We start from the raw sequence: 22,933 nt of genomic DNA, 5'->3' as shown, positions 1-22,933 counted from the left end.
TAGAAGTCGGCGTGTCTGCATAATGTTAATTGTGTTAATCTAAACCTTGTAGGGCCTATAATCACAGGACGTCATATTCATCATTTGCCTGTAGAATAATATAATGTGTGTCATACGAAATTTTTGTGACAAAAAAGAAGTCAAAGGTGCACCCACTTGCTGCATTTTGAATATGAAATTAACTCGGTGACAAAAAATTAAAATGATACTTTTTGTGTAATGTTTATCTCCAAGGCGAAACCGAGGGCGGTAAACACACAATAAACCATTTTCACCGTTTGTCTCAATAGCAAGGTATGTACAAAAAAAACTTGAGCTTTTTCACGTTTTTTTAGTAAAGAAAGTTATGGCTAAGCTTATGCTCAATACTCTCATTGCTAGCAATATCTGACATTTTCTTCGTACTCAAATTTTAAAATCCTGTTGATACTGATTTTCTCGCTTGAATGCCTATTGTGTATGTAACAGTAGTCGATGGTCGTCATAGCCCATATTTGCTAGCATTTTAAACGGTTCACTTGATTTAACGCAAATGAGCTTTATCGTAAGTGCTACTCTATGTGGAAATATGAAACTACAAAGAATAACATCCTACCAAAAGCATCCAACGCGCCGTCACCGGTGTGCAGCATGGGATTTAATTGTGACAGAAAAACAAGTGTTTTCAACAAGTTAATAAACAGCAAATTTTAATAGAGATAAATCAAAATGCCATAAAGCGACGTGTATAACAGCTAAACGCAAATACATCAGTATACTAACATAATCAACAGAACAACAACCACAGTAAGTATATTGTGCTATAAAATTAAGAAGAGAAAAAAAAAAGATTTCGCATCGAGCGAAATCGAAACTACACTCAAGTATTTCAGTCTACTTAAGTCTGCCACACTGTTCTGATGATTAAAACGGTGTTGATAAATAGAACGTAAATGTAAATTTGCCGACGACGGTTTTTTCGAGACGCCCTTCAATTAGGTGCATAGGTTCAAGTTGTACATAATTATTGCGGTCATCGCGTAGTGATAACGAACATAATCATTTTGATAATTTGCAATTAATGTGTACATTCTGCTAATTATTTGAGAAATTGTTGGAACAACTTGTTGAGTATAGTGTGAATATATTCTTGTGTACATTATGCAAATTTACTTCCACTAAGTGTTGTGATGAGTAGATTAAATAAAAGAACAATAACAAAAATGTCGTTTACTTATCTTGTGGGCATAATTTGGTGTCTGTCGTTCTATATCGTTCATGGTCAAGAGAACGTATTACACTTTTCCGAACAGAATTGCTCGACAAACAATATGCGGCAAACATCAACGATAGAATCGAATACAATAATGATTAACAACTGCTCGTTAAAAACTCTGCCGAAAGTTATATTTGGATATTACACCACAACGTTAAGCATTTACAATACCGATCTGGAAGTAATTGAGAGTTCGGCACTGGATGGTCTCAAAGGATTACAAGTCTTGTCGCTACACCGAAATCATGTAACAAAAATTAGTTCGTGGAGCAATCACGATTTGATTTATCTACACAAACTCGATATACATCACAATAAAATTCAAACGATAAGCCAAAACGCATTTCAACGTTATCCGAATTTGGAGACAATAAATTTGTCGATCAACAATCTAACAAATATTCCTGCGAACATCTTCAAATACACACCACGATTGAGGATTTTAAATTTAGCGAAAAATCATCTCCGTCGCATTGAAGGATTCACATTCAATGAGCTTGCTGAGCTTACCCATATTTCACTTGAACACAACGATATTGATTTTGTCGAAAATTTTGCTTTCGTGAACAATGCGAAATTGAAATCGATTCGCTTGGATTTTAATAAAATTGTCAATTTCGATACTTTAATACTATCCAACTGTCCACAATTGGCGTATTTAAACTTAAGTCATAATGCATTAACGGCAATCTACGAACACACATTCAAGGATAATGTCCAATTGCATTTGTTGGATATCAGTGGCAATAAGATAACAGAATTTACGGAAAATTCTTTCAGAGGATTAAGTCAATTGGAGGTGAGCGAATTAGATATGTCTTTCTTTCATCACAGCAACATAAATTACTTCACGGCTATAGTGGCCAGGTGGGTCAAAAATAAGACAGTTTCTGAAGAGAAAACTAATAACTTTGAGATAAGTCCAATTAATTTGATCGGAAAAGATATTAAAAAGAGCTCCTCCCCCAACGCACGCAAAAATGTTTGGACAATTTTATGAAAATGTATGAGGCGAGCCCTTTTATCAGACACCTCTTCCGAGACCTCTTCTTCCTAATAAGCGTGCGCACTTTGTGAATAAAGTCATCAAATACACACCAGTAGACACAGTGCCGGACTGGCCCAATGGGAATTCGGGGCGATCCCGAAGGGCCTTTTGCCTGACTCGGGCCAAGTCCCGAATGGGCTTTTTCAGAATTTTTAGAAGCGACATCTTGAAATATTATTATATAGAAATAAGTTTGTAACATTTCGTTTGAAAAACTATTTGCACTCGGGTGATTACGCGACTGGGCCTAACATCGAAAAAATTGAAACATTCCATTTAAAATAATATTTGCGGGTGATCGCCCGACTGGTGACTGGACCTAACATTGAAAAATTTTAAACATTTCGTTTGAAAAAGTATTTGCGTTCGGGTAACCCGACTCGACTCGATTGAAAAGTGTGAAAAATTTCGTTTAAAAATTGATTGCACTCGGGTGAATACCCGGCTGCCGTATTCAATAGTATGTTGTGTTACAAGTATTGTAATGTTGATTTTTTCAGCACTAGACCCAAGTTTTCCTTACGAGCGGAGCGAGTAAGGAAAATTGGGTCGTGTGCTGAAAAAATCAACATTACAATACGTGTAACACATCATGCTTTGTGCCAACCGAGAATTTTCATTGTAAACAATCACTCTTCGAATTTGATCGATCACGTTGCTTTGCATTTTTTTAAAACGAATGCTGTAATAACTCATACGAATTTCATTTCAACACTGGTTTGCGTGTTGTAATAAGCCATGAAAACGGGTGTTGTAATTTTGGACATTTCAATCTAGTTATCGATATTGAAATCCGTCGCATTTCAATTCTCGGTGGCACAAAATCTTAAAACGTTTTGTTTCAAAAACGATTTCCGTTCGGGTGATAACCCGACTAGCCCGCACCTAACATTGCGAAATTTCAAAAGTCTCGTTTTAAACCTATTACGTGATAAATAGTCGTGAAATCTGTTAATTTCAACGCAATAGTGGAATTTTAATCTCATTTACCGGCAAAAAATATCGCAAAAAAACAAACCAAACTTTAAAAGCTTTAAAAGTTTTTGAACAGAGTTCTACGCTTTTTCTGGCTAAGCCCTTAACTGAAATACATATCCCAAGACTTGATCTCAAATTGGCTAAAGTCACTCAAAAACATAAATTCTTTGTTAGTTAGTCCAACAATTTAGAGATTCAGTATTTATTTGTTCCACATTCTTCGACATTTGAAAATTATAGTTTTAGGAAATCACACATAAATAAATTGTAGTTCTAAATCACTATATTGGAAGTTTTGGTCGTTAGCTGAGTCACACCACAAAAACGTTTCGTTATTAAGGAAATCATAGCCAAAGTTAAAAAAAATTTAAAAATGTTAGTTTTAGGAATTCACACCGAAAAATAAAGAATTAAAAAAAAAGAAAATCACATAGCCGAAGTAGGGAAAATCGAAAATTGCAATTTCAGAAAATCACACAGCCAAAATTGTAGTTTCAGTGAATCACACATCCGAAATTAGCCTAATTAATTTTTTATTTTGGCTGCGTTTTTGATTCTCTAAAACTAGTATTTTCAAATTCTCCTATACAATCGCTAAACCGAACTGGTATGCATATGTTATTTTGCACCAGCTGGTCCCATTTGGAATTGTATGTGACCAGCTGGTGCAAAATAACGTATGCACACCAGTTCGGTTTAGCGATTGTACTTTAGCTATGAATCAAATTTTCAAATTTTCTTATTTGAATGAGTGATTTGCTAAAATTAAAATTTTTACATTTTATTATTTTGGTTGTGATTTCCTAAATTATTTCCTATGACCTGTGTCTTTTCCTAGTTTGTATATATTTTTGGTCGTTTTTAAATTATTTTTTTCGAAGCTTTTTTTCTGGATTTTGTCTGAATATTTTTTTGGTATCTAGGATACTGAGGATACGGCACAATTTAAAGGTATTAGTTTACAGTCTGTTTTCGAATAATTTTGGAATTCTCAACCAATTACCTAACATTGAACAGGTCATAAAAGGGAGTATATTGCCCTGGTGCAAGGTTGCAGTATGAAAATATTGAAACACATTGTACTTAATAAAAGATAGGCGAAAGAACTTAAAACATAATAATGCCACAAATGAATAATTTGCTATTTTTGAAACATCTGTTTCTTTTACTTTTTTATTGTTACCTTTAATTCAGTATAAATATTAGTAAGGTTTTTTGGGGTTTACATCGCCAGTTTCAACCGCCTCAAATGTGGATTTCTTACATTACAAACCGGGAAATATGTACAGAGACATAAAGCAACCAAGAATTCCGGTCTGTAATGTAAGAATTCGACAGCTAAAGCTGTTGAAACTGGCAAAAAACTTAAATATTTATATTTAAACAAACTGTTTTATGTTGTTGATGTTGATGACAAAAAATATTTTCCAATTAAAAAATAAATAAAAAGATTTGGAATCAAAAAGTCCGACCCCAAAAATAGAAATGTTATGGCAATACCAATACCTCAGTATCAGAAAACTAATCATAAGATCCTTTTTCCGATTTTTATTTAGTTTATTTTCTTTTTCAACAACTTAGTTTTTCCAAAAAAAAATGAATATAAAAGAGTCGATTTTCAAATTGGCCCTGGACCATCAGGTCGTTTCAGTTTGCTTTTTGCGACCTTGAGTACTTAAGTTTTCAAATAACTAAAAGTTAAGTTCTAAATTCTATTAACTAAAAATAAGAAAATCGATCATTCTTTCATATCTGTACAACAACATCTTCAGGCATTACGGTCAATGTTCGTGGAATGAATTAACATTTGAATTAAACATTGGCGATAATGTGAAATCATTTGCATGGACGTCAAAATAATTAAAAAGATTGGTAATTGAATGGTTATCTTAAACATTTTTTCAAGGATCAATCAGTATTTCAATGTCGAATGTCCTCCAAATTATTTTTTTTTTTTATTGAAATCGAACTAAAAAATATTTCCTAGAGCTTATAAAACTCAGAGTCCCATGGGCCTACTACGAAATTGTCCCCCGAAAAGTTGGGCTTTTTGAACTTTTCCCCGAAGGGCTTTCTGGCACTGAGTAGACACAATGCCTAAATGTTCTGTTTTACAACAGATTAAAATTTGAATTATTTTTGGCAGTTTTTGGCCACTTACTGTAATATTATCGCCTAACCTGTACAGTCGATTTTATTGTTTCTTTTCGCAGTCGTTTTTAACTCATAGGAAACCTCTGTTGGTAGTGCTTCCTAATTTGCGCTCTATTTTCTGGTGAAATATTGAAATAACTTCACTCTGAAATGTCACAGCAGTGAAGTTGGTTCAGACAAAATCTATTACATTTTAAAATTAGTTTCCAAACAGCATTTCCTTATAGATCACTAAAATGACCGCTGGCGTGACAATCGACAGTTCGGTTTTGAGTGCAAACTAATGACAACCAACTTTGCTTCTAAGAGAATTCCCCGTATTTAGTTCATTTGCATTCATTTCAAAGAATTGGATGCACTCACTTATTCATTACTTTGTGAAATTGTGAAGTTGGTTTCGATTAGTTTGCACACTTTTCCCCACCATTCCTCACGTTTCCGTCATCAGTTTCACCAAACGAAGAGATCTTTTGTAGAGAGTTTGGGTTGAAGTATGTTATGGCTCGAATTTAGAACATAGAGTTTTGGAGTAAAATAATAGACTTTAATGAAGACCATTACCTTTACTAAAACTTTAATGAAGACCATAATACAGCATGTTTATACATACAGGAATTATGTAGACACAATGTCTTAATAATTTTGCTTATATTTGCTAACTACACCAAAATAATTGGCAAATTAACCTGTCACATACGGCTATTCATCTGTTATCGATAATGACGACGAAAATAATGACAAACTCTGGGTAACATGGTCCTTTATATAATAAAATGCATGTTACAAAAAATTGAAGTACAAGATTTGAAATCAACAGATTGAAAATACTTTGATCGATGGAAGTAAAAGACCAGAAAATAATAATGGTCATATGCTTGCCGTCTTTAATATTTAGATTAAGCTCACAATACTCCGTCATAAATACCCTATCTTTTTCCGGATGTTTCAAGTCAAGTACAAATTTAACCCAATTATTCTGTAACACTCTGAAACAAACATGTCGAAAAACGGTTAAAGCTCTTACGAGTCAATTTCTGAATTATAGATGGAATGTTAAATTTTTGTAACTTTGTACTTTTGATGCAGAGAAAGTAATGCAAAATCGAACTGTAATATACGCCAACGTTACAAAATACACAAAATATTCATCGTTATCGCTCGGCATTAAGACTTTAATCTTGAATTTTCTTCAAATCAAATTCACAGATATTCAATGCGAGCAATAATTTATTGGATACCCTCCACCCGTACACTTTCCACTCTTTCGTCAATCTAAAACTATTCGACGCATCATCAAACAAATTAACATATCTGTTCGACGGTATGTTGGATTATTTATCAACTGTAAAGCATATAAATCTTTCGCACAATGCAATCGATGGAATTGAAACGAATGTTTTTTCCGAAATGACTTCCATTGAAACCATCGATTTATCATACAATAAATTATCGAACGATAGCTTTTTGGATGGAATAACTGAATTAAAAACGCTTATCATGGCCTACAATCAATTCGAATATTTAAATTTGTCAAAATTGGTCGATGTTGATGAGGTGGACGTAATTGGTAATCCATGGAATTGTACATGGTTGGTGGTGGAAATGATGCGTTGTTCGAATGGTATACGTTTTGGAAACGATTTTTCAATTGAAATGGAAGAACAAGTGTTAACTGTACCAGGAATTGATTGTGTGGATGAAAGTGGAAACAATCGTAGCATTGTTATGTTGCAACAGTCAAGTATGCAAAAAGTTGAGAAAATTCTTAATGAGGTAAATACCTAGGCAATTGTCTTTCAATTTTAATTTTTAGTTCAATGAACCTAAATTTTACGATAACTATTTAGACACCAGCTTATCACCAGCAAAATAAATTACTGAAACGAATGCTCGCAAATGAATTTGGATATAAGGCCTGTCTGATATGGACTGCCATAGCCGTAATCGTGGTCTTCGGCAGCGTGCACTTAGGCAAGATTGTACTTAAAAAGTCGGAAAAGCGAAGCGAACGCTACAGGATGTCTCAACAAGTCTTAATTACTACAACACCGACCACAGCCAATTCGGAAAGGTTTTCAGAATCAAAATTGATTTTTCGTTAAATTGCGAATTTTGTATTTAAAATGTAGCGCTCGGAGTAGCTATACATCGAATTAATTAAACGGATCACAATGTTTGAATGTTTCGCATTTGCGTCTAGTCAATTTACATTTAATTATGGAATGCAATCAGATTTCACAGATTTGTCATAACGAACTAATTAAAAACTTAGATAAACCAACCGACAATATGTGGTTTTAGCTTTAATATAGACACTGCATGAACAATTTTTTTTTTTTTCATTTCGATCTCTAAACAAGAAGAATTTGGAAGTATTTTCAAAATCCATATCCAAAACATACCGTAAGTCATGTTACCAAATGTGACTATGCATATTGTAGAGCGCTATCGCTACAATACAATGGGGATGTTGTGAGAGTGAAAGAGAAAAATGTCTGTCACAAAATACGTGGATTTACCCACATACGTCACCAATGCTCTGTCAGAGCATTGACGTCAAATCAAAAAAAAGTATGACGTCATATCCACAGTGCGGCTGAATGGAGTTTCAATAAAATTTGACTGCAATTTCGATACTTTTTCGATATTATTAATCAGCTCGAAGCCCTGATTTAACTTTTAATCGGATCTTTCGGTGTCTTAGAGTCAGTGCACCTAGGCTAAGCAGTGAGTGCTGGAGAACTTATTGGAGGTGTAATCGATACAGGTTGGTACAAAACATTTGCCGCACGGATGTAACCTCGTAAACACATGCAATAAACAAAATAATTCAACAAGATCAATTAGAAGTTCTGCAATAACCACTGACCACTAAAAAAGGTACCAGCTGGACTCGAATGTAACAAAAAGGTGACTGTAATTTTTCATAATGGTTTTTTCACTACGTTTAAACGTCGCAGTGTGTTACACTGAGCCATCCAGTGAGTTGTGAACAGTTGAAATGCCAAAAACAATGGAACAATAGACCTTTCATACAGAACAAAACAAATCCAAACAAAAGTATTTGGTTCAGTGGCTCAGTAGAGACTCTTCCAAGCTTAAATTGTTTTGCATTTTTAGAAGAAGATCCAACTCCCTGCAGATTCACAGCAATGAAAGTATACTCTAAAGGTATGGTCTAATGTCAAAATTTGTATGGAGCGGAGGAAATAGCGATTTCATGTGTAATTCCAGCTAATTTGTAACTTTTCGAAATATTTTCACCAAATGAAAACCGATTTCAATATTTTTTTTCCTTGAAAGCTGTTGACCAGGAGCTACATATTAGGTCAGAGGCCAAAGATCTCGCGGAGATACCACCATAAAAATGTATGCTTGTTTTTAACATATTTTTGAAAATTCTAGTTTATTTCACGAAACCTGAACCGATTTCACTAAACTTTTTTTTTGCTGAAAGCTATTGACAATACGCGTAGTTTGACACCAATATGAGGTCATTGGCATAACGTCTCGGGGAGATATGACCAAAAAGTGTTTTTTTTTGTATTCGACTTTCCAAGATATTCTTAATAAATCTCAAATGATTTCTGTAAACGTATTTCCCTGTAGATCCGAACGCTATAATTCCACAATTGCACTAAATGACACGAAATTCAATTTTTAGAAGATTTTCGGTTCATTCTTCTTCGAAGTAGGGTGAAATTACCTCGACGCAAACGTTGCCAAAATTACATTTTTTCATATAAAATCTGAAGATCGCTGTCATTCGAAAGCTCCAGCATATGACTGCACGAGAAAAATAACTTTGGCTCGAGTTTAGTTGGGTGAGTGAAGTTGTGAAATCAGCTTCCCAGGGGTGATAAGTGTCATCCTCGAATTTTGACTCGTCGTCAGAGCCTTTTATAAGCATTTTTGACTGGGGTGGAAATTATTTTAGGGGCCCTATTTTTTTTAGCAAAGGGGCCCGTTTTAGACGCTTCGATTTTTAACCTGGTTGCTACGTGAAATATTTAGATTTTGAAAAACATGAAAATTGTGCTTTTAGGCGCCGAAGGCGAAATTTTTCCGTCATATGCGTGGTCATACTAAATTGATATAAAAAATTGACATTTATCTACCTAGGTGAAACAATAGCAGTGAAAAAGTGCTATTATTTCCAAGGCTGTATACTTTGGGGAGGTCATGCAGATGCAGATACGCGGGTCGCCTTCGGCTCATGCAATAACTCCCCAAGTGTCTAAACAAACATGAGGACAAAGGTGAATAATCTACTATTAAGAATGATACAGGTTTCTTCCAAGCAACGGTTAAGCTGAACAAAATGAACAGAACATGAACCGATGTCACCCATAGACCACAACTTATTTTTCTTTGTTATTTTGACAATTACATTGTTAATAGTGTTTTGGTTATGGCTCTATGGATGACGGTTTGACATTTCATTTCACCTTGGAAAAAACCTATAGCCAAAACTTCAACCAATTTCGGTGAAAATCGGGTACAATGGTTCGGCGATCCGGGCTCGTTTGAATCGTCTTTCAATTCTAAGAAATAGGTATTTTTTACTTTTTGTCTTAGTTTCCCATTTTCAGAGTGAAGACGTGAAAAGTAGTAATATGTCAAGGGATCGCGAAAACAGTTTCTTTGTGATAGCTCGAGATAGAAATGTTTCTAAAAGTTGAAATGTTGTAGGAACCTTCATTAAAAGGATAATCATCGGTAAGCGCCGCAGCCCGTTCTAGACTTATGACTCAAAATATGGTAAACGTTTGGACATTCCTGCTGGCTTATAACAGCGCTTATCCATGGAAGTGTAGCTCGACTTAGCCTCTTTCGTTTTATGTATAATACACCCCATATTTTTCAGTGCTTTCAACTTATTTTTGGTCGTGAAACAGGAAACAGCGATGAAAATGTAAGGTCAAAATTACATGTTAGCCCAAAACGGTCCGATCCCATCATTGGCCTTGAAAATGTAGCTTTCGTCCTACTTCGTAGAAGGTGGAAAACCTCATTAAATTGACTTTATAAAATGAACAGAACCGTTCGCCATTCATTTGCAGTCAATAAATGCAAGAGGTCACAACCGTTCCCAACTATAAAAAATGTATGTAAAATCGAATTTTTCAAAAAAAACAAAAAAAATTCTGTGGAGATTAGTGAAGATCTTAGACCATATTTTTCCAAACACACAGATCTGTATTCGGGAACTATGAATCAGAAACAACATTTTCTGTAATAATTGGGGCTAATACACGACAAGGTCAACCCCCTTTCATACCTTGGCAATAAATTACGGAATTTTTCTCGTAATTTAGGCCCTCAGCATAAAAAGTTGTGTACGCATCTGTTGTGGACGGTTTATCTTTGGCACTTTCACTCGCGAAATTGCCTAATATAAACCGTCCACAACAGATACGTAAATAACTATCGTTGATTTCATTTCATTATTATTTGAAAAATATTTTTGAGGCACGCCGTAGTATAATTCTTTATCAGAAAACCATTCTGCATCAATAAAAAATAGATGTTAAGAATTTACTAAGTTAATTGCGATTATTTTCCGGTTCAGAATCAGATTATCTATCGATGAACACATCATAACAGCTCTCAAAAGCACAGAAATTGTAGAATTTATGCCGCGCAGCGAGAATTTTTTTCACAAAATATGGTCCTTGAGCAAATTTTATGATAGATGCTATACAGCACTCTCATTACAATTTTTGTGTGGAGGATTTGTAAAAAGTGGTGTACAATGGGGTGGATTTATAAAAAGTGGGGTGGAACGATGTGGGACTGGGGTGGATTTTTCCTTCGAGCTTGTATGTTATAAAAGGCCCTGCTCGTCGAGGTTATTAGCCCCGTACGAAGTACGAAGGGGCTTATAGGATTACGATGCCGTGTGTAATTGATGGAATTCGAAGCAGACGGTAAGGGCAAAGTGTTTGCCTATGTTCATAGATGACGTATCCACAATAAAAATTTGGGCCGTCTGTCCGTCTTTCTGTCACGTCGATATCTTAAGTAAATCAAATTCGATTTCAAAAATTTTTTTTTCCCTGAAAGATAGTCAAAATAGTGAGGCTAAGTTCGAAGATGGGCATATTCGGGTCGGCCCTTCGTGAGTTAGGGCCACCTAAGTGATTTAAGGTCTTTTGGTGATATTTATGGCAAAATAAACGATGGAAATGTAAATGACACGGCAAATTATAGGTATTGTCAATACCAATCCAGGAAAAAATCGGGTGAGTGGACCGTGAGTTAGGGCCTTAGAAGTGAAAAGCTGCTAGGGCCCTATGTGTATTTTACATAGAACTCAAGTAAATTTAATCCGTTTTTCGTAATTTTTGTTTCATTTGGAAGGTAATCGAACGCCGAATAGAAAGTTGTTGAAAAAAAAATTAAATTTGGGTCCTTGGACTAAGGCCACCACTAGGGCCCTATGTGTATTTTACATTGAACTCGAGTAAATTTCATTCGTTTTTCTTAATTTTTGTGTCATTTGGAAGGTAATCAAAGGCCGAATAGAATGTTGTTGAAAAAAAAATTAAATTTGGGTCCTTGGACTAAGGCCGTTACTAGGGCCCTATGTGTATTTTACATATAACTCGAGCAAATTTCATCCGTTTTTCGTATTTTTCGTTTCATTTGGAAGGTAATCAAAGGCCGAATAGAATGTAGTTGAAAAATAAATTAAATTTGGATCCTCGGACTGAGGCCGATACTAGGCCCTATGTGTATTTATACTCAATAAATTAAAATTTTAGGGCTATTTTTAATTTTGGTTTTATTTGAAAGGAACGTCGTACGGGGCTTCGTAATTGCGCTATGTGCAATTTCTAAGATGTACACATTACATAATAATTTTACTTTAACTACTTTAACCGGCGCATAGGCTTACGGTCAAAGTAGGGTGACAGACGCACTAGGGTCACGTACGCAATAGATATACGGGTTTGTACGGGGCTCAGTCGCAGCAAACGCTCCGACTGTTCTGATGGCTCGTTTTTTTAAATGGTTTTGAGCCAAAGCAATATTTTCCGTGGGGTAACAGCCACTTGTTTCGAAAAAAAAAAAATCTGACTATTAATGACCACCGAAAAATACCACTTTTATAGACATATCTCCCACAAATTTCGGGCTAACAACCAACTGGGCTTAAACTGCGCGTCTTGACCAAAGCTTTCAGGGAAAAAAAAGTTTACCGAATCAGTTTACATTTGGTGAAAATATTTTGAAAAGTCACAAACGTGTAACGCAAGTGTACTTCTTCGATCACACAAGTCACACTTCGCAGGCTAAAAATTCCAATTCCTGTTGGCATGAAAGCACTGGGTCTCCTGAGTATTAGAAAATTTATAGACTGATTTGCTACCGCAAAACATAGCCAACACAGCTCACTTTATGCCTCAGAAATGGCGAAATTGTAACGCAACTAACCCTGGAGTTACCCATAAAGAAACTCACCTTTCAATGAAAATAATTGAGAGGTGAGTTTATATCTATATGCAATTGTTATTTCCACCGGTTTGTATCAAAGTATATAAACACTGAAGGTAGCGCAGATCCGCAAAAACATGCGAATCCCTACTTTGAGGTGAATTTATTGTATATCAATACACATGCGTACAACATGCTGTAAATATATGTATTGGCGTCATACGAAATTCACCTTAAAGTCGGGATCCGTATTTCTTTCTATTCCCTGAGGGACTGCGCTACCTTCAGTGTTTATATACTTTGGTTTGTATGGAGTATGGACAGACCATACCTGGTTTTATTTGTACATACTTTCATTATTCACATTACATTTTCAGATTTTATGTGTCGCTTACGACTATCTTGACAACCCGGGTGAAAAAAAAAGTGGTCTCTGAGACCTATTTTAGACCGGTTCGCTTGTATGGCAGTGAGACTACGTATTTTTGACCTTTGAGACCGAAAATTCATCGAGATTGTTCATCGGAATTCATCCGAGAATGGTGAGACGTCTCATTCGAGAATGGTTTTGAATTTGCGAGACGTCCTGAAACTAAGTGAGTGGTCTCATTTTGGATTTGCTAGACCTAGTGAGACTGACTGAGTGGTCTCGTTTCGGATTTGCTAGACCTAGTGAGACTGACTGAGTGGTCTCGTTTCGGATTTGCTAGACCTGGTGAGACTGACTGAGTGGTCTCGTTTTGGATTTGCTAGACCTGGTGAGACTGACTGAGTGGTCTCGTTTTGGATTTGCTAGACCTGGTGAGACTGACTGAGTGGTCTCGTTTTTGATTTGCTAGACCTGGTGAGACTGACTGAGTGGTCTCGTTTTGGATTTGCTAGACCTGGTGAGACTGACTGAGTGGTCTCGTTTTGGATTTGCTAGACCTGGTGAGACTGACTGAGTGGTCTCGTTTTGGATTTGCTAGACCTGGTGAGACTGACTGAGTGGTCTCGTTTTGGATTTGCTAGACCTGGTGAGACTGACTGAGTGGTCTCGTTTTGAATTTGCTAGACCTGGTGAGACTGACCGAGTGGTCTCGTTTTGGATTTGCTAGACCTGGTGAGACTGACTGAGTGGTCTCGTTTTGGATTTGCTAGACCTGGTGAGACTGACTGAGTGGTCTCATTGCGAATTGCTATTTTAAAGACAGGAAAAAAAAAGAATTTTTTTAGACTGTTTGAGACGTCTCCCATATTCGAGTTTTTTTAGACTGTTTGAAACGTCCCTCATATTCGAGCTTTTTTAGACTGTTTTAGACGTCTCCCATATTCGAGTTTTTTTTAGACTGTTTGAGACTTCTCTCATATTCGAGTTTTTTTTAGACTGTTTGAGACGTCTCTCATTTTTCGAGTTTTTTGTTCGTATACTTCTTTATTGAGTCAACAGATGGCCACCACTTTTCATTTTTTTTATATAATTCGCTATTGTAAATGTAGAGAAGTGTTAGTAAATTTTATGAATTTATGAATTTTATTTTTACCTTTTTTTTATTTCGTGATGTTTTTTCCGGTCACCCATCCAAGTACTAACCGCGACCAATGATGCTTAACTTTCCAGTGCGGACCGCCAACGACCTTACGCTTGCTGCTAAATCTGACATATGTACTGGTAGTTCTATTTTTGAACCGTTGTTACAAATGCTGAGACTGGATGAAAGGTCTCATTGTAGTTAGGTTTCCAGATCACTTTAGACTAAGTGCGTAGTCTCATCGCTAATAAATATGGGTGGACAGTGCGAGACCGGTTGAAACGTCTCTTTGGCAGAAAATATTGTTTCGGATTTTTGAGACCGGCGGAGACGTCTTTTTAGTAGAAAATATTATTTCGGATTGTGGAGACCGGTGCAGACGTCTCTTTAGTAGAAAATATTATTTTGGATTGTGGAGACCGTTGGAGACGTCTCTTTAGTAGAAAATATTATTTCGGATTTTTGAGACCGGTTGAAACGTCTCTTTAGTAGAAAGTATTATTTTGGATTTTTGAGACCGGTGGAGACGTCTCTTTAGTAGAAAATGTTATTTCGGATTTTTGAGACCGGTTGAGACGTCTCTTTAGTAGAAAATATTATTTTGGATTTTTGAGACCGGTGGAGACGTCTTTTTAGTAGAAAATGTTATTTCGGATTTTTGAGACCGGTTGAGACGTCTCATTTTCAGAAAATATTTTTTTCCGTTTCTGAGACCGGTAGAGACGTCGCTTTACTAGAAAAATTTTGGTTGGACTTCTGAGACTTCTGAGACCGGTTGAGACGTCTCATTTTCAGAAAATATTTTTTTCCGTTTCTGAGACCGGTGGAGACGTCTCTTTAGTAGAAAATATTATTTCGGATTTTTGAGACCGGTTGAGACGTCTCATTTTCAGAAAATATTTTTTTCCGTTTCTGAGACCGGTGTCAGAAACGGAAAAAAATATTTTCTGAAAATGAGACGTCTCAACCGGTCTCAGAAACGGAAAAAAATATTTTCTGAAAATGAGACGTCTCAACCGGTCTCACAAGTCCAACAAAAATTTTTCTCTACCGGTCTCAGAAGTGAAAAAAAATATTTTCTGAAAATGAGACGTCTCAACCGGTCTCAAAAATCTGAAATAATATTTTCTACTAAAGAGACGTCTCCACCGGTCTCAGAAACGGAAAAAAATATTTTCTGAAAATGAGACGTCTCAACCGGTCTCACAAGTCCAACAAAAATTATTCTAGCAAAGAGACGTCTCTACCGGTCTCAGAAACGGAAAAAAAAATTCTGAAAATGAGACGTCTCAACCGGGCGCACAAGTCCAAGAAAAAACGAAATGAAAACATAACTGCAATGAGACCACTTGTCCAGTCTCACAAGTCCAAAGAAATATTTTTTCCATCGTGAGACCACTCAGTCAGCCTCCACAATTCAAAAAAATATTTTCTGCCACAGAGACCACTCATTCAGTCTCGCACTGTTCACAAATAAATGTTAGCAAAAAGACTATTCGTTCAGTCTCAAGGGATCTGGAGATATAACTGCTACGAGACCACTCATCCAGTCTCGTACAGATCACGCATAGATGTTAGCAAAGAGACTACTCGTTCCGTCTGAAGCGATCTGAAAACATGTAAGCAATGAGACCACTCATTCAGCCTCACAAGGTCTGGCAAAGACATTTATCGAAAAGAGACTACTCGTTCAGCCTACAGCATTCTCATTCGTTCATCCAAAATGTATTTAGCACACAAAAAATATTTTGAGACCGAAATGAAAATTCCAGCAATTTTGAGACTGGAGTTAGACCGTTGAGAATACGTATTTCGTGGTCTCATGAGACCGACATTTTCACCCGGGAACACACATGTAAGAACTTTTTACCTGAACACCAACATATTATTTGCATGTTTCCTTCAAATTTCACCGTCTGTATTAACACGACACGTATTGCAGGGAATTTCTAAGCACATAAATTCAGGAAATGGAGCGCTAAATTGCACAACTGAAGCCAAATTCCTAAAAAAAACACATTTTTAAGACACCAAAACTGTTTTAGTTTGAGAGGTTTTAGCTGTATGATTTTTCGGAGAATTTGTCGTAACTTTTGTTTAGACACTAGAAAGTACACACGCGGAACTATTTTCTGGGCGAGACACTGAATCACTTCGATTAACGCGAAATACCTTAAATATTCGACACAAACTTGTTTACTGTAATTTCACACAGGACGTACGTATTTCTTTTGTTCTTAACACGACGTTTAGAACAAAAGAAATTGTCAATTTACTGTGGTGTTTTGACATTTCATCAACCGAAAATTCATTGAAAGTGAAAACTGAGTGAACCGGGTGAACAATTGGTTTGGTTCCGAGTAACTGTAAACACGAAATTTGACTGGCCGAACGAACATGATTTCATCCACAGAGCTCGGTTTTCATACAAATATTGATGAGGTTATGTCTCTATGGATGAAATTTGACAGTAATTTGACAATTCGTATGGCCTTGGAAGCCTTGGAGCAGACCTATGCTACAGTAATAAATGTTGCAAACTTACTTAATTTGGGTGGAAAAGGTGGAAAATGGCGCAGATCACAGGAATTTATAGTGTAAAAAATCTTTTCACCAAGTGACCGGGTATCCCCATTTGTATTTATGGAACGACAAAAATCATTATCCGACGGCCTTCCTTCAAACTTTTAACGGAATGTTAAAATTTGCACAGCAAAACTTTTTTCTATCTTAGCTGAATCGGCAACGTAGATTCCGAGGTAGATTCACTGTATTTGCTGTCATTAGATTAGTTGGCTGGGACATTTTTTCAACACATATGTTCAAGAGCGCGGGACACCCATCAAACATAATCATAATATTGCGCAACGTATATGTGAATGTTTTGTTGTTTTGTCTGATGTAAAACCGGTGTCTGTTACTTTACGATACAGAAAGCATCGAAATTCTAATGGCTGTATTGGAAAAATTGTCGATCCGTGGTGTTCGTTCATTCGGAACAGATCCTGAAGACGAACAAGTAAGTAAATCACTGCATCGAATGTAAATTTATGAAAATTCGATCGTTTGTTTTCTTCCCAGAAAATTACGTTTACCTCGCCACTCACATTGATACTTGGGGAGAACGGGTCGGGCAAGACAACAATAATCGAGTGTTTAAAATATGCTTTGACCGGCGAATGTCCTACTGGCACGGATAAAGGGAAACTGTTCGTTCATGATCCGAAAATATTCAGTAATCGCGAGAGCTTAGCTAAAGTGAAATTACAGGTTAGGGCGCTGAATGCAAACCAATGCACATGATGTCACAGTTCTAACTGTAAATTATTTCCACAGATAAGGAACGGCATCAATGACTTGTACACGGTGACGCGTGGTATGAAGTCATCGGAAAAGAATGGCAAATCGAAATTCGAAACAATCGACAATTCCATCGTCATCGAGAGAGCAGGCAGAAATGCAGAAGACCTGAGTTACCGTGGTGTGGATGTCAATACACAAATGTGTCTCGCTATGGGTGTGTCACAAGCCGTGATCAGCAATGTCCTATTTTGTCACCAAGAAGAGTCTAGCTGGCCGCTGGATACTGACAAAAAGCTGAAAGAGAAATTCGATGCAATCTTCGGAACGACCGAATATAACAAAGCCATTGACAAGCTGATCAAACACCGAAAAACATACATGGAACGGGCGAAATTAAAAGAAGTCGAAACAAAGCTGACGTTGCGGTTGAAGCAGGAAACTGAAGGTAAAATGATGGATCTTAAAGCGAATGAAACGAAGCTGGCAAAAATTGAAGAGAAGTTGAACGAATTTCTGGAGGAAGTAAAGCCGATCGAAGAGCGTATGAAGAAAATTCAACAGCTCGAATGGGAAGTCAGTAAAATCCATGAGGAAAAGGTCAAACTGACCACCAAAATCGAGAAATGCAAGGAATTACAGGTGGCCTTATCGTCAAAAATCAAAACCAAATTCGATGGATCTTTTGCGATGCTCGATCGCGAGATCCGTTCGTTCAAGGAGAAGATGAACGAGAAAAAGGAAAATCTGGCAACGAACGACCTGGATTTGGATCGCGTCAAGCAGCACATCGAAGACCTACGAATCAAATTGTCTGACTTGGATAAAAAGCGAACCACATTATTGATGCAACGACAGAAAGAACAAGATCTGTTGGCCGAACAATTCAAATTGTGCACCAACTTATACAATCGCCTAAACATCGTTGTCGATTTCGATTCGCAGGGCGAAAATATGAATATGGCTGAGTGTCTGAGCCAGATTGCTCAAGCCATTAAAAAGGAAGAGACGAGTGTTAACGATTTGTCGAAAGATCATGAGAAAGTCGATGGTGATTTGCAGTTGGAAGTGGATCAGCTACGTGAAAAACAAGCATCGGTCAAAAGTGACATTTCGTCGGAAAAGAAGCAAATCGAAGAATTGAAGCAGGAGCAACAGAAAGGCCAGGACGAAATCGAAAAAGTCGAAAAATCAGCCGAATCTTTGAAACGAGTGATGAGTGAATTGGCAAAGGTCTCGGATTGCTACGATAAATTGACTCAAACCACCAATTTGGAGGAAATGAAACGGAATATTGATCTGAAACGTAAACGTCGCAATGAGCTTCAAACGCGACTGGATGCCGTTGACCGAGAAATTGTTTTCCTAACTTCCATATCGAAGACGACTGCCGAAATTTCGGCGAAAGAATCGCAATTGGATGCAAAGGAAACGGAATCCCGAAAATTGCGGAATAAACATTCGGAGAATTTGAAACGATTGTTCCACAACGAAACGGTTGAGGCGAATTACGAGCGTCGCGTCCAGACTGTTTACCAAAATTGTCAGCGTGACATGGACGAAGCCACGAAGAACATTAATCGGAATCAGCAAAAAATGACGGAACTGCAAATAATGCGAAAGAACCAGAAGGAGGAACTGTCCAGATTGGAAAAAGAGTTGACCGAATGCGATGAAAAAATCTACGATGAATGCCACGGAGCGCCTTTCCCTGAAGTTCTTGAACGAGTCAAGGAGAATGTGGCAAAATATCAACTGGACCATGGAGCGATAAAGTCATCAGAAGCGTTGTACAAGAAGTGAGCGAACCGCAAGAGGCCAAGAGACTATTTCAAATTTTCAATTTCCTTTTTTCGTTCACAGGTACCTCAGCAAACTCGATGGCGAATCTTGCTGTCCGTTGTGCCATAAAGAAATGAATGGAAGTGAGGTAAGTTGAAGTTCAGTGATGCTCTAAGCAACAAGTGACCTGACTCATTTCTCATTTTCTTTCATTCAAGGTTAATGACCTATCGACCGAACTTAGCGATGAAATTCGCCGTCTACCCGAAAGCATTAAACGCACTGAGCTCACCTTAAAATCCGAACAAAAGAAATTGGAGCTCCTGTTGTCCATTCGACCAATGACCATTCGGTCGCAGACTTTAAAAACGGATATACCGAAAATGAAAGAAAAATTGAAGGAAACCGAGGAACGTCTTTCCAATGCGATGAGTGATGCTGAAAATTTACAAATCTCCATTGCTGAGCCCAAATCGAACATTGAACTGGCGAGCATAATGCTGGGCGATATGAGTGTGTTGGACAAGGCGTTGAAGGACATTACTCGGTTTCAACAGGAATTGAATACTCTCAAGGCAAGCGTTCCCCAAGGATCGACTACAATGACAATGGATGAAGCTCAGAAGAAAAAAGCAGGAATTTCAGAGGAAAACAAAAAGAATAACGGCGAAATCAGCGCCTTAGAAGAAATACACGACAGCAACTCAAAGATGCTGAACACCCTGCGAGAGAAGCGGAACAAACTGAAGGATGACCAGATTAAACTGCAGGAGGATGCGCATGCATTGCCACAAATGAAAGGGCGTCAACAGGAAATCTTCCAACAAATCCAAAAACATTCCAGCGATCTTCGTAAGATCGAATCCAGTTTGGAGCCGATCAACCGTCAGCTGACGGAGATTGTGGATCGCAAGGAACGTATTAAAAACGACAACCGGAAAATCTTGATTGCTGTGACGAAAAAGCTAAACGACACGAAGTATATCGAAGCTGATTTGAAAAGGTGAGTTTCACACACCGCGGAGAGAATTTGTCAAATCGTTCATTATACACGCAACTTTCCCTCTCTATTTTCAGGTGCTCAGATGACGTCCAGAAACTTGCAGAGCTGAGACTACAGCCTGAAATTGAACGCCTCAAAATTTCTGTGAAGAAATATCAGGATGTTCAAAAGGAGAAATCGATCGAACACGCTGATCTTACTGCGAAAATCGAGCAGCTTCGAAAGGAAATTTCCGGTCAAGAATTGATCGAGCGAAATTTACAGGACAACAAGGAGCTGAAAACGCTCGAAAGCGAGCAACACGAACTGCAAGCTCTGCTCGACGAACAACTGAAGAATTTTGGAGAAATGGATTTCGAAAGCATTCAGCGAGAAAAGAAAGTTCTCAAGGAAAAGGACGAAATCATAAATCGGAAGCGCAGCGAATGCGTCGGTCAGAAGAATTTATTGTTGAGTCAAAAGGCTGCACTGGAAACCGAGCTGAATAAACCCGATTTTAAGAATGCCGTGAAAAATCATCTTCAAGCCATTTACGAAGTGACGGTCTTGAAGAAAATCATTTCCGATTTGGGCCAGTATCGTATGGCACTGGAGTCAGCGTTACTGAAATACCATTCAGAGAAAATGAACAAAATCAATCGTCTGATTCGGGAATTGTGGCGATCGATCTACAGAGGAAATGACATTGACTACGTTCAAATTCAAACCAACGAAATGAAAAATTCCAGCGCCGATACAAAGCGCAGCTACGATTATCGGGTCGTTCAATCGAAAAATGATGTCGAAATCGATATGCGAGGACGATGCAGTGCTGGTCAAAGAGTATTAGCTTGTTTAATCATCCGTATTGCATTAGCTGAAACATTTTCGGCCAATTGTGGAGTACTGGCGTTGGACGAACCGACTACAAATTTGGATCAAAATAATATTGTGTCGCTGTGCGAAGCGTTGAACAAAATTGTGGAAGAGCGGCAGGGAGAGAGCAGCTTCATGTTACTTATCATCACCCATGACGAGGAATTCATTTCGACTTTGGGAAGCATTTCGACGTATTACAAAGTGGCCCGAAACAGTTCCGGAAAATCGCAAATTCAAAAGGTGAAACTGTCGTAAAATGACAACGATTAATCATGGAACAAGAATTTTTTTTCGTTATTTTCCTTTAATTCTTGAATAAACCTCTATTTTCTAAACGTTCTTAGTTCACTGACCATAGCTCTCATCCTTCCGGTTCCTGCTTATGTTCCATAGCCCATAATGAATCGGCGAATACTTTATTTTGTTCGCGTCTTCTACTCTCCAAGTACGGACCCAGCCAAAATCGATATCCAATCACAAAAACGAATGAAAGACCAAGTCCTGTAGCCATCAACGGGAAAATAGCCGCAGGCTTTGATGTTCGAGACGCAGAGGTCATCTAAAATGAAATCAAATAGGAAACCAGTTAGTTTATGGTTACAGAGTTTGTGCATCCGGAAAATGATACTTTGCCGCAGCGACTGGTTCGGGTGACACAGAAAGACTCGGTTTAGTTGATGTATTCGTTTCTACCGGTTCTGTGCTGTCGTTATGTAATTTGTTTTGATTATCCCTCAGCAATGGGTTGTAAATGTATATTCCTCCAAGAACTCCTACAGCTACTGTTACCATTAATTGTGTCGTCGATAGTGCTGATAAGCCTCTAGGTTTTCTTATTCTCATTTCACTTAAGTTCACTTATTGGAAATTGACATATCAGTAAGTGACTGAATGTTTTTTGTGTGGTTATTTTGGGGGATGTCAGCTGTCAGTTTCATCGGTTCCATGGGATCCATCACTTTGATCATCAACTACAATCATCATCCCAAGAAAAAATGTTGTGAAATACCGCGAATACTCAAAATATTTTTTGTAGACTTTAAATTTGTTCAACGTTACCGAACGCTAATGTGGTAAAACGTGATACATACTTGGTCAAGTAAGTGAGTCATATGCACTTGTTTGAATGTGTGCGCTCGTATATATATCCTCGTGTGAATAGGTTTCTTCCATCGTACGGTAAAAATGAATTTTGACAGGCCGAAAACAACCGACCGTCATCCACAGAAGCAAACATAACCGCAACTTAAACCAATTTGTTTGTAAAAACTTCAAAATGAGGTTGTGTTGGCTTCTCTGTGGATGACGATTGACATTTTGAACGGCCTTGGAAGAAACCTATTATTCCACTCGTTCCGCCTTCGGCTCCACTCGTTCCACAAACTTTCACACTCAGATATATACTCTCGCACACATTCAAACATATATCAAATACTCAAAGATTGAGCATACGGCATTTTTTACGTTGCGCTTAAGCAACGGACTACACAAACTCTCACGTGACCAAAACCACTTAACAGAACAAATTTTGCTCTTCCCGTACCACTACTAACTATCACGTAAAGTGAATTGTGATGGAAACATCCATCGAAAGGGTGACGAGT

The 22,933-nt window shown here is 37.5% G+C and overlaps 2 protein-coding genes and 1 long non-coding RNA gene across 4 annotated transcripts; 2 read left to right on the top strand and 1 right to left on the bottom strand.

Moving 5' to 3' along the window:
- The first annotated feature begins 866 nt into the window (after positions 1–866).
- On the top strand, positions 867–7,706 carry LOC119077026 (toll-like receptor 7). Its single transcript, XM_037184140.1, has 3 exons — positions 867–2,054; positions 6,642–7,208; positions 7,283–7,706. Exons 1-3 carry the CDS (start codon positions 1,170–1,172, stop codon positions 7,535–7,537), a joined length of 1,707 nt encoding a protein of 568 aa, XP_037040035.1. The 5' UTR covers positions 867–1,169; the 3' UTR covers positions 7,538–7,706.
- Positions 7,707–17,180: 9,474 nt separating this feature from the next.
- Positions 17,181–21,662, top strand: LOC119077021 (DNA repair protein RAD50). Of its 2 annotated transcripts, none has more exons than XM_037184136.1 (6): positions 17,181–17,405; positions 17,468–17,656; positions 17,723–19,485; positions 19,550–19,616; positions 19,687–20,471; positions 20,546–21,662. In XM_037184136.1, the coding sequence occupies exons 1-6, from the start codon at positions 17,337–17,339 to the stop codon at positions 21,582–21,584; spliced, it is 3,912 nt and encodes a 1,303-aa protein (XP_037040031.1). In that variant the 5' UTR covers positions 17,181–17,336; the 3' UTR covers positions 21,585–21,662. The 2 variants fall into 2 exon arrangements, with proteins under 2 accessions (XP_037040031.1, XP_037040032.1); XM_037184137.1 differs by having other exon boundaries at positions 17,238–17,409.
- LOC119077024 lies at positions 21,618–22,269 on the bottom strand. The gene is made up of 2 exons (XR_005087732.1): positions 21,958–22,269; positions 21,618–21,888 (listed from the first exon to the last, which is right to left on the bottom strand). It is a non-coding gene; the product is annotated as an uncharacterized LOC119077024 (long non-coding RNA).
- Between the last annotated feature and the right edge of the window lie 664 nt (positions 22,270–22,933).

The sequence above is a fragment of the Bradysia coprophila genome, unplaced genomic scaffold (genome assembly GCF_014529535.1).
Source record: "Bradysia coprophila strain Holo2 unplaced genomic scaffold, BU_Bcop_v1 contig_232, whole genome shotgun sequence".
Lineage (NCBI taxonomy): Eukaryota > Metazoa > Arthropoda > Insecta > Diptera > Sciaridae > Bradysia > Bradysia coprophila.
Note: the sequence above shows the minus strand (reverse complement) of the source record. Positions and strands in the feature narration are given on the sequence as shown.